The sequence below is a fragment of the Elephas maximus genome, chromosome 23, assembly GCF_024166365.1.
Source record: "Elephas maximus indicus isolate mEleMax1 chromosome 23, mEleMax1 primary haplotype, whole genome shotgun sequence".
Taxonomy (NCBI): domain Eukaryota; kingdom Metazoa; phylum Chordata; class Mammalia; order Proboscidea; family Elephantidae; genus Elephas; species Elephas maximus.
Window position 1 is genome coordinate 75568400 of NC_064841.1, and position 15201 is coordinate 75583600.

General features: G+C 48.4%; 1 protein-coding gene across 2 annotated transcripts in view; it reads right to left on the minus strand.

Annotated features, from left to right (window-relative positions):
• The window catches only part of IRS2 (insulin receptor substrate 2), a 30747-nt gene extending 16151 nt beyond the window's left edge, over positions 1-14596 (minus strand). For both annotated transcript variants that reach the window (XM_049867514.1, XM_049867513.1), the window contains exon 1: positions 10395-14596. In XM_049867514.1, coding sequence (XP_049723471.1) covers positions 10395-14481 — 4087 coding nt within the window. In that variant the 5' untranslated portion in view covers positions 14482-14596. The remainder of the gene's footprint in view (positions 1-10394) is intronic.
• Positions 14597-15201: the final 605 nt, after the last annotated feature.

A 15201-nucleotide genomic window follows, 5' to 3' on the forward strand; every position in this document is an offset into this window, starting at 1 on the left:
GCCATTGGTGGGATGCTGTCCGAGCAGACTATAAAGGGGCCTGAAGAGCAGAGGCCTTGCTTCATATTTCTCCCATATCTTCCAGGACATCTACTCCTGTGTTGGCACTTAGCGAACTCTCAGTAAGCTGACTGGCTTCAGAAGTCAGCTCTGTTCCACCTTTATGAAATGGCTGAAGACCCAATGAATCCTGGACATTCCAGCTGAACTGGCTAACCTCAGACCATTCATTAAGATGGGTGCTTATCACCCAGAGAGTTTTTCTATGAACTTAATTAAATCTGCCATGTTGGAAAAACTTGGGATATTTTATTGCAGTAGCTATTTCGTTTGGAACTAAGACCACTAATAAACCAGCATCACTGATCAATTAAGTTGCAACAAGTGAGAAGAAGAAAGACTGAATCAAGGTGAATAGATTCTGCTGTATTTTTAAAGTGCTGTTATGACCCAAAGGATACCAAAATGTCATTATTATTTGGAAGCCACATAAGCTTTAAAAGAATGTGTCCCTTACATGATACAGGGAGTTTAAAGATTCTATAATGTTTACATTTATAATGGTTCTGTCAGGCTTTCATATTTAATATTTCCACACAGCTCATTATTGTGGTTTTTATTTATTTATTTTTTACTCAACTAGCTAAGTTGACTGCAATTAAAATAAATTTATACCCGGGATTTATAATATTTTAAAGAAGAAATAGAGGTTTTCCAGTTTTAAAGTGAACACATTTTGCCAAAACATACCTAAATACATTTTTGCTTGAACTGTACATTTACCAGATGTCTACCTGGTGAAATAATACAGGTTTTTTATAAAAGTTTCACTAAACTCATTTGATAAATGTAACCAGGAGAGTTTATGGGTCACTTAGTGATTAGTTTTGTGATTTGGCTGCGTATCTAAAGTGTCGCTTTAATGCAGGAAAACAGTAAAAAAAAAAAGAAAAAACAGTACCCAGTATCATAGAAGAACATGAACATTTGCCACAAACCACTTCAGTAATCCAGGTACGGGGTTTTTCTAGGAATTTCTGTTGCCTCAGAAGATCAGGATCCCTGTGATACTGACAATGCACTACAGTCCTAGGGCCTCCATTTCTGACCTCTTCAAACAAAAACAAGCTGTTCAACACGCTTTAATTCATGCATCATTTAATCCTGTTTATGGTCTGGAGTTTCTAAAGTATGCGTTGCATAGTTTTTAAATTTAGTAAGAACATCCTGGCCTATTTCCAAAACTTCTCCCACTATTTCACACTCCCTCCCCCCTCCTTATCCATCTATCAAAGGCCATCCAAAGACCTAAACAAAAAAAAGCAAGCAGCACAGCCCACGTGAACATGAGCTGGTCCCTGGCACGGCAGGAACAGATGATGGAGTTTAGGGATGGATTCTACAAGAGACCTAGGAATTCACGAGGATCAAATAGTCACTGACTTCAGCCCCTATTTTAGGTGACCACAACAGAGCACCAGGCAACGGACGTGACTACGCAATTCCCAGTTCCGCAGAAGAAAGATTGCACCTAAGAGCGCCAAACCTCACCCAGGAAAAGACATCCGGACTTACAGATCATGACTCCCTAGATAAGCATCTGAGTCTTTATTCCCTTTATTTCTCTAACGTGATAAGTGCTCAATACACCCACCACTCTAAGGCAGGCTAGTGGGAACTCTTTTTTTTTTTTCACCGCTCCATTAATCTCGGATGGTAAGGGGGGGATATTTTTCTATTTTGTTGATCCCGCGAAGCAGACAGTCTCCAATCATTAGCCTGTTGTCAACAGTGCTGCTGGGGTGGATTACTCGTGCATATTGCTCATAATGGCAGACCCATGGATGGCCCCGAGGCTGCCATCTGCTAAGAAGTCCTATTCCCTTCTAGGATGTTGAAGAGACTGACGGCTAATGTCAACAAAACACTGAATCACCCGTGATAGCACAAGGCCATATATTAGCGTATTAAAAATTAAAAAATATATATATATATGGATGCCTTATGAATTTTTATGCGTTTGCTGAAGTATTCCTTTATGCTTTTAGAAGGGGGTTTATATTCATGTCAGCAGAAGGGTGACAGCTTTTATTCAATTAAATTTGTTCGAAAACCACTCCTTTTTATATAAAAATTTAGTTAAATTATTTTTCTCAGGAAAAAAAAAAATCTTAAAAATAACAATGGCACCGGTAAAATAATCACCCCCCCAGAAGATAACCACCTACCAAGATTGATTAGTTACTTATCTGTTCTTAGGCAAATCCGAAATTGGTTAGTTTTCAAATAAACTCATCATTACATAGCTTAATGACTCATTTCTTGGGAAACCGTTAATGGACTTACTCAAAATGAGTATCTGATATTTCACTTACAGAATAAACGAATCTTGAAGACACACAGTTAGTGACTAAAAAACTGAGGCTGCCTTGTTAATTATTGGACCTGCTGTCCAGGTTGAAACAATCTACAGAGAGGAAGGACTTGAAATTTTCCAGATAATACAGGTCTTTAAATTTGCATTACCTTTTTTTTTTTTTAACAAGTAAGAAACTTCACCTTGAATACATTCCAAACCTTCACTACTCTGTTTCTTTGGTAAACATTGCCCAAAGGATCGTCAACAGCTGTGTTTTCCTGATTTACATATTTTCTTACTTAGGTGCCTCTTTATTCTGTTTCTGCCCACTGTATGTATACATGCAGCAACTTATTAAATGTTCCGTGGTCAAAAGGCTAATAATCAAAAGGCTAACTTGTTTTAAATAGGGACTATCCTGTGGGAAAGTTATTCGTCAGTAAACAAAAAAACCAACAGATACATATCAAATAGTTTGTAACTCATTATTCTTTTCTTTCTTGATAATGTTTACAAACACCTCTACCGCTAATAAAGACAATGACCTTGGACAAGTCACCCAACCTCCCTCAGCTTGTTTTCACAACTGTAAAATAAACAAAGAAACATTACTAGATCATGGCTCCCAAACTTTTATGGTCAAAAGTCTTTGTATTTTTCTCTGACTGTCAAGATTTAAACAGTATTGCCGCAATGAGTCCAAAGAGTTTTAATGGATTGAGGTTAAAGAGTGTTTAACCAAGTATAATATACAGCGTGCTTTAACATACAGATACATGCTAAAAACACCTGGAGGAATAAAAGTCTTCCACCTCTCCAGACCACTGTAGAGCCAGGAAACTGGGCTGGAAGCCACCAGAGCAGATGATGTACCAGTAACTTGATGGTCAGCTCTTCAATTCATTGACAAAATGAGGGCCTTGAAATTAGTATCAAATTCGAAGCTCTTCCAACTGGCAGATCTGAACACTGGCATGAAATTTAGGAAGATTTCCTACCTTGTCCACTCATTTTCCCTAATAGTCCCCATTTTACCAGAAACGATTAAGTGTAGAATAAAAAAGAAATTAAGCAATTACCACCCAAGTCAAATAAACAATGTTAACGGGGTCTTAGGTAAATCTTAACTATTGTGCTTCCAAAGTAGACAATTTATATGGCCTGGCAACAATGTGACATAATGTAAACAGCACTGGGCGTCAAAAGATGTTATGGGGTTGGATCATATGAAAATGCTATAAAAACAAGATTTTCTTATACTTCAACTCAGCCCTATTCCTTCTGACTCTGCGGTCTTGAGCAAGTCACTTGGCCTTTCTAAGCTGTAGGTTCTTTATTCCAAAAAAACGGAGATCTGGGTTGCCTTGCCCATATTATGTTTTTGTTTTTTTAGTATTACGTGATACAACACGTATGAAAATGTGTTAAAACGATGAAGTGAGAAAAAAGCAATTCTTTTGACCCAAAGGGGAGCGAGGTCTGCAATTATCTTTCAATACTGATCAGAAACAATGTTAGAATCTCATCATATCCAACTTCGATGGCACTCTCTCAGACTCATCAACTGTCCACCAAATTTTGGGACTGCTGGGTTGCATTTGTGTAAAAACAAAGATGAACTAATTCAAGTAGCTATTCTGGTATTTGTAAACAGACAGCACTGTGTCACACTGATATGTTTCTCCAGCATTCCCACCAACCCAGTGCCATCGAGTCGATTCCGACTCATAGCGACCCTACAGGACAGAGTATAACCGCCCTATAGAGTTTCCAAGAGTAATAGTACACAAAAGCACGAGTCAGTCTTAACATAGCTACATGGATTTTAAGGTAACTATTAAAATCACTTAATATAATGAAGTATATCATATTACTTATTTCTATGCACTGAAAAAGCTGAAATTACTATATCATAATAATTCCCTAAGTATTGATACCAATACCCTAGGGATAGCTTAAAATAACGGTACGACTTAAAGTCATTACTTAGTATTTGAGTACAATTTAGGAGAAAAAAAATAAAGCCACACCAATCCTGTTACATGATTAGATATTACGAAAGGCTACACATACACACAACCACACACACACAGACACACAAATACATACATACACAACCACACGCACACAAAATAAACAGACACACAACCACACACACACAGACACACAAATACATATACACAACCACACACACACACAAAAATACACACGAACACACAACCACACTCACAATACACACATACAGACAACCACACACATAACACACCCACACATGAATGTCACTCAAATAATTATTTCTGGAAAACTTAAAAAAATTGCTATTAAAAGATACAGTAAGTGCAAAGTGCAATACATACGATCATTTATCTTGAAAATATATTACTGAGCATATTTTGACCAAATATTCCAAGACTTCAATAAAAGCATAATAAATGATGAATACTTTATAAGTATTTATTGAGTCCATAAATATCATGTACGACAGATACGTGCAGGTAAAACTTAAAGACCTGTTCCCTTGCTGAAATTTTACAATGCCAAGTCTTTGAATATGTAAAAGTGAGTTTACCCAAATTTAATGACTGTCCAGTGTAACAGAAATCAGAACCACTAAACTGACTACTTTTTCATTTGTAAACATGCTGCCCTTAAGTTTTAACTCAATTCTAGTTCCATATTCTAATACAATGAACCCAATTAAGCAAAGAAGGCTATCAACCCAGAGATTTCTTACATTACTTGAGCCCACGGAGAAAAATGCTAGCATACAACACACACTCCAACTCTTGCTATTCAAACTTCTGTGTATTTTATTTTAGTACACAATTAATGCAGGTCTCCACAGCTATTTTTGAAAGACATCCAGTATTCAGAAGCAGTCATCAAGCTCAGCATTTTCTCGGTCTTGAGTGATGGCTGCACTGACTCTCTTCAGAAAAATCTACATTGAGCTCCGTCTAGAGAAATCTGTCTTAAATGATGCAAAACAATCACGGCAATCTTGAGGAATACATTCACACTAAATAAAATGAACAGAGAGTGTTCCTGTTTAAAATTGGATAGCATTGTTTTCACAAAACCCAAGACCTGATAAGTAACAATGTCTAAAAGTGATAATTTTAGAGATTTGTACAATTCTGTTTTTGTTTCTCTATTAAAATGCCAAAATTAAAATGCCTTGCCTATCTTGCAGAGAAACATGCATTCTGATCACGTCTATACTAGAGAAATTCTACTGAGAATTCAACTCTGTTATAATTGCCTGAGTGGAGAACTGGCTTAGGAGGGTGGAGCCACAGCCCTGCGCTTCTGAGCGTTTTCCCCACTCCAATCGGCAATGCAGATAAAAGACTAAAGTTTCATTTTCCTTTAAGTTTCTAAGGTGAAATGGGGACACTTGTGTGTTACCCAAAAACAACAACAACAAAAAACTTTCCACTTGCCAAATCTGATACCAAAAGTTAACTAGCTCTTGGAACTATGCTTCTACACAAAATGCGTAAGTGGGAATTTTAACAGAAAACCCATTCATCATACCCATGCTGAGACTAAGACTCTGCAAATGCTTGTCCTCCAAAAAAAAAAGGAGCTTCGTTTTAATACAAATAAATCTAAAGAAAATAAAACATTAATTATCAATTACATTTTTTTTTTCTGGATAGAAGGAAGTAATCAAACATGGAGGTTTTCCTACCCTGTTTGACAGCCAAACAGCACAATGGTACGAGTCAAAACAGTGCATGAATAGCCAATCTAATTAAATCAACCCAAAAGAATAAAACCCCAGGCTGAACAAAGGATGATTAAACAACTGAAAGTCTCAGGATTCTGTTTTTCTTTTAATGCATCCTGCATCAAAAGCCAACACTATCAATTAAAAAAAATTGTATATTCTAATGATACATTTTCATCTTAGTACATAAACAAATCATAAAAAGTAATCAAAAGTGTTTCAGGATTAGAATTCTGTTCTTGTTATTTTACTGTGTAATTTAAAACACCACATCATTACAATCGGTAATTATCTGTGAACGAATCTCAACAAAGAGAGAAAAAATACTTCTCGGAGACTGCAGTTGAGCTGGTGATCAAGTTATCAAAGGAGCACACTTCTTAAAAGGTATGGGCTCCGTTTTCAGAGTACTCTGAGTTTATTATTGTTTTTTTAATTGCCTTTCCTATATACATTCACAATTTCAAGATCATAAGTACCAATGGGACGACTGGACGGAGCTTCAAACACACTTGATGGCCACCATCTCCTTTACCTGTGGTGGCCTGGGACAGAGAAAGGAGAGGATAACAATCACGCCCATTTTACAGGTAGAGAAAGTGAGGAACAGGGATGAAGGGACTTGCTTCTATAGCCACAATGACTCATTAAGATCAGTGACTAGAGACCTGGTTTCCTTCCATGAAGTACTATTTTTGTAAAAGTTTCTCTTTCAGTGAAGGAAACAGGTCACGTGACTTTCATTCAGGAACACGTGGACGTGTTTTCATTAGCAACTTACTCATCTGTTCCTGGGAATCGGGGAGGGCCAGGGTATAACATTATTTTATTACGACAAGAGCTGGCCGCCTAAAGCACAACAGCGAAAAAATAAAGGTTATGTGGTTTGTCAAGTCATCTGATTGGATTTCTAAAGGTATTCAAATCTGCCGCTTCAAGTTTCAACAGGCAATACTTTTAAACATTAAATCAGGACTCCATTGTTCCTTTGGAAACGTTTCTTTTGTCCTATAATTCTCTATATGATACCCACTGAGAGTCCTTTTATCAAACGAAATTTAAATACACATGCCTTCAGTGGTAATATTTATCTCATCTCTTATACACATCTACAAATCAATTTTAGAATAAAAATCCCACTAAAGACAAACACTACAGGAGCATACTTTTACGGTATAAACCAATCGAAACACACAAATAAATATTAAGCAAATTTCTAAAGCAGCTTTAAAGCATGACCTTAGTAACATATTTCCAGACACCAAACAACAAAACCCTAACAAATTGGTGAGAATTTCCTATACACACATATGCACAATACACATGACGAGTAAACTTCCGCTGTCCCCAAAGAAGTTGCGTAATTTGGAATTAAAATTTTTTTATTTGGTTTGGACCCATAAAAAAACTATATACATAGGGTGTACCAATTTTTTAATTGGCTTTAGACTTTAAACCCTACTCCTGTTCCCAACTCTACTGTAAACAACTATCAAAGGTTACTGGAACCTTTCCCCTCTGCCACCACTTCTGCAAACTCTCAACACCACCCCAAACGACTCTGCGTCGGCATAACTAGTTAAGCTTCTCCGTGCTGAGCACGAGGGGCTCTACGTGGGAACAAATGCCACATCTAAGGGCCAGGGCAAGGCAGGCAGCAACCAAGGAAGTCCTTTTCCTATTTCATCTTCAAAGAAATCTTTGCAGGTCTTGCTACTATCAATCATTCTCTCAAAGGACATCGATCTACTGTGAACTTTCCATTTATAAGCACCACAAATAAGTGTCTACACACACGTGAGTTAAACAAAAGTGGATGTTCGTTTTGAGTTTCTGAATGTTCTCTTTCTGGCCCACAGACCACAACTTACTTGCTACGTTAATAAAGAAAGATGCTATACTGGCCTTCCCTGTTGTACTGTTCTTTGTGATTGAGTTTGTTCACTAGACATCCGTTTAACATTTAGATCTTCCTCAAAAATAAAACAAAAACTGTGACTTTGGGCCACTGGATCAACTGCAATTACCCAGGTTGCTTAAAAAACAGCCATTTTCCTTTTGAAAAGAGTGTTTACAACAGAATCCACACACACTCTGGAAAAGCAGCCGCCGAAACGGTCACCCATCCTTGCTCAGCAGCCACAGAACGCGCAAAACGCTGTTTTGATTTCGGAATCGTGAATCCTATAGGCTGAGGGCAATTTCATACTGGTGGGAAAGCTTCAACACAACAAGCTAAACCAGGTCCCTAAATAAACTTAGCTCCGGCAGTCGAAAACGTTCAGTGATCTGAAAAGGGCATTATGTCACACGTGAACCCCATTTCTGAATCTACTTTATGGGAAAGGTTCTGCATTCTTTCAGGCCTGCAGACGCAGACGACAAGCGCTTATCCTTCCTGGGGCCCCAGTGGAATCCAGGCCAGGCTTTTACCGCCTATTCCACACACACACACACACACACACACACAAAAAAAAAAAAAACAGTAAAACGTATCACGTTCTCACAGGGTTTTTCTCACCAGAGGCAGATTTGGACAGAACAGAGTCACTGGCATGGCATAAACTCGTTTGAGCACACCAAATGAGCACGCATGTATGTGTGTGTGTGTGTGTTTTCTGTATCAGCTATACCTGTGCTGGTGTGCTGACATGGTCTAGGCCTTCGCCAGCAACTCCCTGACGCATTAGCAGTTTCTCAGCCAAACCTGTGGTGTTTAGGATAACCCCAAGCAAAGCGACCTTCACTTGAGAGTCATCTTTTATGGGATCCACTCAGACGACTCCCAATTGATTTAATCAGATGCCAAGGAGCTGTGCTCCTGATAATTCTCTGAGCCTGTTTTCATCGTTGACTTGACGGTTTTAATAAAAAACGGAACAGTTTTTCCTCCATTACCGTAGAATAATGGGAGATTTACCCTACAGCTATCATTCGAAATCCCACGAAGTAACAGTCCCAAAAAAACACAGTAAAACATACTCTAGATTTCAGTAACAATTAAACTGGTCTGTTTATCTTCAGAACAAAAGGCAAATGGATCCCCAAGGCAGCTCAGTCATCACTTTGTAACCCCGGCAGACTGTCCACCTCAGGCCAGCATCTCCTGCTACTATGTGTTTTACGGTCTCCTTAGAGCCTCTCCACCCCTCTGCTAGCAACTCAGCAAAGAACCAGCTACAGGATTAAAGAAGAAACCCTCTGGAACTCCACATTCACCCCACTTAGACCACTCTTTCCTCCCTCACATGTCAAGTGTGAGACCACCAGGACGCACTGCCAGCTGCGAAGTACACACACACTTCTCTCCCCACCGGTGTCTGATGAGAACTTGAGCAAATACAGAGCACTGTCACATTCAATTGTCCGAGAAGAGACCAGGGGTCTTGTCTTTCCTTCCCTCTAAAGCACCGATTCTAAATTCTGGCTGCACGTTAAAGTCATCTGGAGAGCTCGGGGAACTGTGGCTGCCCCGGCTCTACACCTCTGATTTCACCTTTTCTTTCACCTGGTGAGGTCCAGGCAGATAATTTCTCAAGTCTCCCAGGTGATTCTAACACCAAGGCAGCACCAAGTAAGGTCCCCAGAGAATCAGCATCGGCATAACCTGGCAACTTAGTAGAAAAGCCAGCCCTGGGCCACACCCTAGACCATGAATCAGAAGCTCTGAGGTTCACAGAGCCCAGGAACCCATGTTTTAACAAACATTCCCGCATCCGTTCAAAGGTTGAGAACCACTTCTCGAAAGCGTTGCCTTTTCACCCCTTTCAGAAAAAAATAACTCATCTATGGTCTAGATGTAAAACTTAACTGCTCAGCAACCAGCGAAATGGATGCTCATTACGGACGCAGATTTTAGGGTCTGTTCTTTACAAACTTGGAGACTCTGGTTTCCAGCTACAGGAACTCAGAGAGAAAAGTGAAGGCTGCAGCCTTTGGGAGCAGTGAGGACCTGGATGCACCTCCCCAGAACTCTCCAGGACAAAGACTAGGAATGCCCTGCTTAGTGCCTCCCTGGTTTGGCCCACCTAAGCAGGACTTCCATAATGTCAACAGATGGGAAGAGACGGAGAGTGGGAAAAAAAGAAACGGGCTGGATCTAAAAAACATCAAAGTCTCCCGCGTTGGAAGCTTCTTGTTCATCTCAGAGACTATTTGACTGTACTTGGCAAGTGCTTTGAGGAAAGAGGAGAATACGGGAGCCAAAGGCCAATATTCTGGCATTTAGGTCAAGGTACCCAAAAAAGGAAAAAACAGTGAAGCCCCAAATCACTCAGGAACTTCCCCGTCCTTCCTCCTCACCTTTCACGACAGCAGCCTCCTTCAGGTGATGTGACAAGAAGTCAATGCTCGCGTAGGCGTTGGTGGAGGGCAGGGTGCCAGGGCCTGGCCCCCCACAGACCCCACTGGTGCTGCCACCACCTACAGTGTTGATGAGACCACCAAGGCCATGGTTCCGGCCCCAGGAGTTCTTCTCTCCTGGCTGCTGCTGCTGCTGCTGCAGGGGTAACAGCCCCGTCTCCTCCCTCACGTCAATGGCGATGTAGTTGAGACCATTCTGGAAGCCAGCAGAGGTCTCCCTACGCATGGGAGAACCACTGCCCCCAGGGCAGCCTATTAACCCCACAGACTGGCTCTGTGTCCAAGGCCTTGGCTGTTGGGGAAGCGACGGCACAGAAAGTGCCGGCTGCGACTGGTGGGGGGATCTGGGTGGCTCATCTCCCCCTCCAAGGCCTACCCCCACACCACTGCCACCGCCTTCGCCACTTTTCCTGAGAGAGACATTTTCCACGGAGGCAGAGTTGTGGCGCTTAGGATTATGAGCGAAGGACGGGGACACGGGGGTCACAGTGGTGGTTGAGGAGAAGGTCTCCGAGCTGTGCCGGCGACGGCCCCCCTGCGGGTCGGCGCGGATGACCTTGGCCCCCCGGTGTGGGTCTGGGGGTTGGCTAGCCTGCAGGAAGGCTTCGACCCCTGACACCTGATCCATGAGACTCAGCCTCTTCACGCCAGGCGTCGGGCTGGTCACACGGGCACTTTCTGGCTTTGGGGGTGCCGCGATAGGTTGTGGCGGGGTGGCAGCCACACCAAAGGCCATCTCGGTGTAGTCACCATTATCCCCAGTCTCGGAGGATGAAGACGAGGCAGCGCTGGGGCCCTGGGAGGTGGCAGCGACAGACACCGCAGGCAGGCGGTACAGCTCCCCTGGTGGCGGCGGCAGGGGTGGCTGCGGCTGCTGGGAGGAGGCTGAAGAAGGAGTGGCGGAGGGGCGTGGGGGCAGCGGCGGGTAGGGCGAGGAGGCCTCAGGCGACAGAAGGCCATCCAAGGAGCCCACGGGGTCCCCGCTCTGGGTACCCGGTTTGGGTGACTTGGGCGAGCTGAAGTCAAGGTTCATGTAATCTGAGAGAGGAGAGCGTTGCCGGCTGTCGCTGCTGGTCCCAGGGGTGCCAGAACCCAGGGAGGAGGCTGGGCTACTGGCTGACAGCAGCGAGGAAGACGAGGCCGCCGACGCCAGCAGTGGAGGAGCCGGTGGGGAAAGGCGAGCTCCAGCCTCGACAAAGTCAATGTTGATGTACTCGCCGGGGCTCTTGGGTTCTGGGGGCAGAGGGTATTCGTGCATGCTGGGCAGAGTCTGAAGCCCCTCCAGGGACAGGCGAGTGGGCCGCACTGCCCGGCAGCGTTGGTTCAGGAATCCCTCTGGCCGGCTGCTGGTGCTCTGCCTCATGGGTGAAGGCACTGCTGGGTGGTGAGGTTGGATGTGGCTGCTCCCGCTGGGCCCGAAGGTGCTGGCCAATTGGGTGCTCACTGGGGTGGCCAGCGGCTGCGGACTGGTCTGTTGCTCTTGCCTGTCCTCTTCCAGGATCCGCCCCACTGGGGAGCTCATGAGTACATACTGGTCGTTGTCCCCATTGCAGGTGTAAGGAGCCTTGTAAGACCGAGGCAAGGAGCTGTAGCAGTAGCCGGGTACTCCCTTGAGTACTTCTCCACCACTGTGCAAGGCAGCTGAGAAGAAGTCGGGTGGGGTACAGGAAGTACCCGCATCACTGGGGGACATGTTGAGGTAGTCCCCATTGGAAAGCAGCTTGCTGTCAGGATTCTCCATGGACAGCTTGGAGCCACACCACATACGCATGTACCGACTGTCCTCTGGGGAGCTCTCTGCAGGGGAGCTGGTCTTGTAACTGCCCCCGTGGACTGCAAAGCCTCTCCCAGCTGCAGAGGCTGCTGCTGGTACCCCAGCTCCAGTGGGGGGCAAGGCTGACGTGGGAACCCGGGGCTGTAGGATCTGCTTGGGGGCAGACACACTGGTTGGGCTCATGGGCATGTAGTCGTCACTCTTACAGCTACCCCCACCCACGAGCGGGGCCACACCAGGGGTCATCGGCATGTAGCCATCATCTACCCCCAGGTTACTGCTGGAGCTCCTGTGGGAGCCGATCTCTATGTCTCCGTAGTCCTCGGGGTAGGGGTTGTAAGCCACTTTGGGAGAGGACGCCGGGCAGGAGGGGCAGAGACGGCCCGAGCTGCCGGAAAAGGTGGCCCGCATCAGGGTGTACTCATCCAGAGATGCGGAGGAGGGCTGGGGCACTGCCCGCTGTCGGGCAGGTGTGGTCAGTGAATAAGTCCTCTTCCTCAGCCCTTTGTCCAAGTCCTGAGCCCCGTCCCCTGAAACTCTGCGGTAGGGGCGGCCACAGTGGCTCAGGGGCCTGTCCATGGTCATATACCCATACAGCTCACCCCCACTGCCCTCTCTGGCAGGTGGGGTCTCTGCGATGGACTCAGGAGTGTTGCTTCGGTGGCTGCAAAAGGCTCTCAAGTCGCCAGGGCTGGAGCCATACTCATCCAGGGATATGAAACCGGGATCGCTGGGGGAGCCCGAGGCAGAGGCACTGCCACTGGAGGGCCGCTGGCCCTGGTGATGGTGCAGGGGGTGCGGCAGGTGCGGGTGTGGGCCTGGAGGCAGCGAGTAGGAGCCCGAGCCGTGCCCACTGCTGGACGAGAGGCTGCCAGGGCTGGTGGCCGCCGGGGGAGAGTGGGACACGGGCATGGACATGGAGCGGCTGTGTTGCAGGGCACCCCCTGCCGGCGCCAGCAGCATCTTGCTCGGATGGCCGCCGCAGCCGCTGCTCAGGGTGTGCGAGCGGCTCAGTGGCGTCCTCATCGGTCCGGGGCTCATGGGGCTCCCCGCCACCGACACGGGCCTGCAGCCGCCTGCCCCCGCCGCGCCCGCGCTGCCGTCTCCCTCGCTGGCCGTGCGCACCCGGCAGGAGCTGCCCTTGGCGCCCGCCGCGGCCGGAGGCGTGGCGGCCAGGCTGTCGGTGCGCGAGCGGCGCACCAGGCCGGTCTGGCTGGGGGGCAGGTTGACCAGGTGGTGGTGGCGCCGCGCGCCGGGCACGCTGATGGGGTGCGTGGAGGAGGAGCCCGAAGACTGGCTCTTGCTGCGCGGCCGAAACTCGAAGAGCTCCTTGAGCGCCTTCATGGCCTCCAGGATGGTCTCGTGGATGTTCTGCGCCACCACCGAGTCGTCGGCCTGCATCCACAGCTCGCCGGGGCCCGTGACGGCCGAGCGGCCCACCTCGATGAAGAAGAAGCTATCCGAGTGGCCGCAGCGGCGAATGTTCATCAGCTGCAGCGTGACCGACGGCTGCTCGCAGTTGAGCTTCACGAAGCCGATGGTGCGCGCCGACAGGCACAGGCGGTACACGCCGGTCAGGTTCTTGCTCTGGCCCAGGCCCTTGGGCTTCAGGTTCACCTGCCAGACCTCGCGGTAGACCGAGGTGGCGGGCGCGATGAGCCCGTAGTTGTCGTCGGCGGCGCCGGCCGAGCCCCCGAAGGCGCCGGGGCCGGGCAGGGAGGCGCTGCAGGACGCGGAGCTGGCGGCGCAGCGCGCGGAGGGCGCGTCGCCGGCGCCCGCGCGGCCCTCGTTGACCAGGTCGGTGAGCGCGCGGTACCAGCCCTCCTGCTCCTGCTCGTTCTCGGCCGCCACGGCGAAGTACTCGTCCTTGGTGTAGAGGGCGATGAGGTACTTGTGCTTGGCGTCGGCGCGCTTGTTGATGTTCAGGCAGCAGTCCAGCGCGATCACCCGCTTCGGGGCCCCCGACTTGTTCTTCCACTTCTTCTCGTTCTCGTAGTACTCGAGCCGGGGGGGCTGCGGCGGCTGCCCCCCGCCCGCCCCCGGCTCGTCGCCGCCCGCGCCGCCGCCGCCGCCGGGGCCGCGGAGCACGAAGAAGCGCTTGTGGCCGTGTTTCTGCTTCCTCAGGTAGCCGCACTTGCGCACGCTGTGGTTGTTGTTGTTGTTGTTGAGGTTGGGGCCGCCGCCCCCCGCGCTCCCGCCGCCGCCCGCGGCCCCGGCCGGGGCGGGGAGCGCGTTCAGCGGCGGGCTCGCCATCCTGGGGGCTTCAGTCCTGGCCGCCCCGACCCAGTGGCGGGAGGGGAGGGGGCGGGAGGCGCGGCCGGGGGCGCCGCTCCCCTCGCTCGCCGGCACGAGCGCCCCTCCTGCGCGAAAGGTGGAGAGAAATCAAGTGGAGCGAACGGGAGGAGGATGGCGCGCTGTGGCGTAGCGCCCCTCCGGGCTCTGGCCGCCGCCGCCGCCGGGGGTCCCCCTGAGGATGCCCGGATCGCGGTCGGCTGCCGTCCCCCGGTGCCCAACTTGGCGCGGCCGCTCCCTCTCCAGGGTCTCCGGCTGCGCGGCCGCCGGGATAACGCGCTGGATGGGGAGAGTCCGGGGCTCCGCGCCGCCGCCGCCGCCGCCGCCGGGCCGGAGCCTAAGCCGTTCGCGGCTGCACTGGGGCTGCGGCCGCCGCCTTCTCGGGGCTGCGCTCCGGGCCACCGGGGTGCGCCGGGGGACTCGGGGTCCGCGCCGCCGCCGCCGCCGGAGCTGCTGCTGCGGCTGCTGCTGCGGCTGCTGCTGCCAACGGCGACTCCTGCTCGTCTGGGTCCCAGTTGAACAGTGAGTAACACATCGCGCACCGAGTGACTGAACTAAGAAGAGCAAAACAACATGTGACTCGGCGTTACGCAGGCACACACGAGCGCGGGGCCGCCGGCCGCTCCTCCCCCGCCGCGCCCCGCATTGGCGGCCGCGCCCCCGGACCGACGGCGCCCCGAG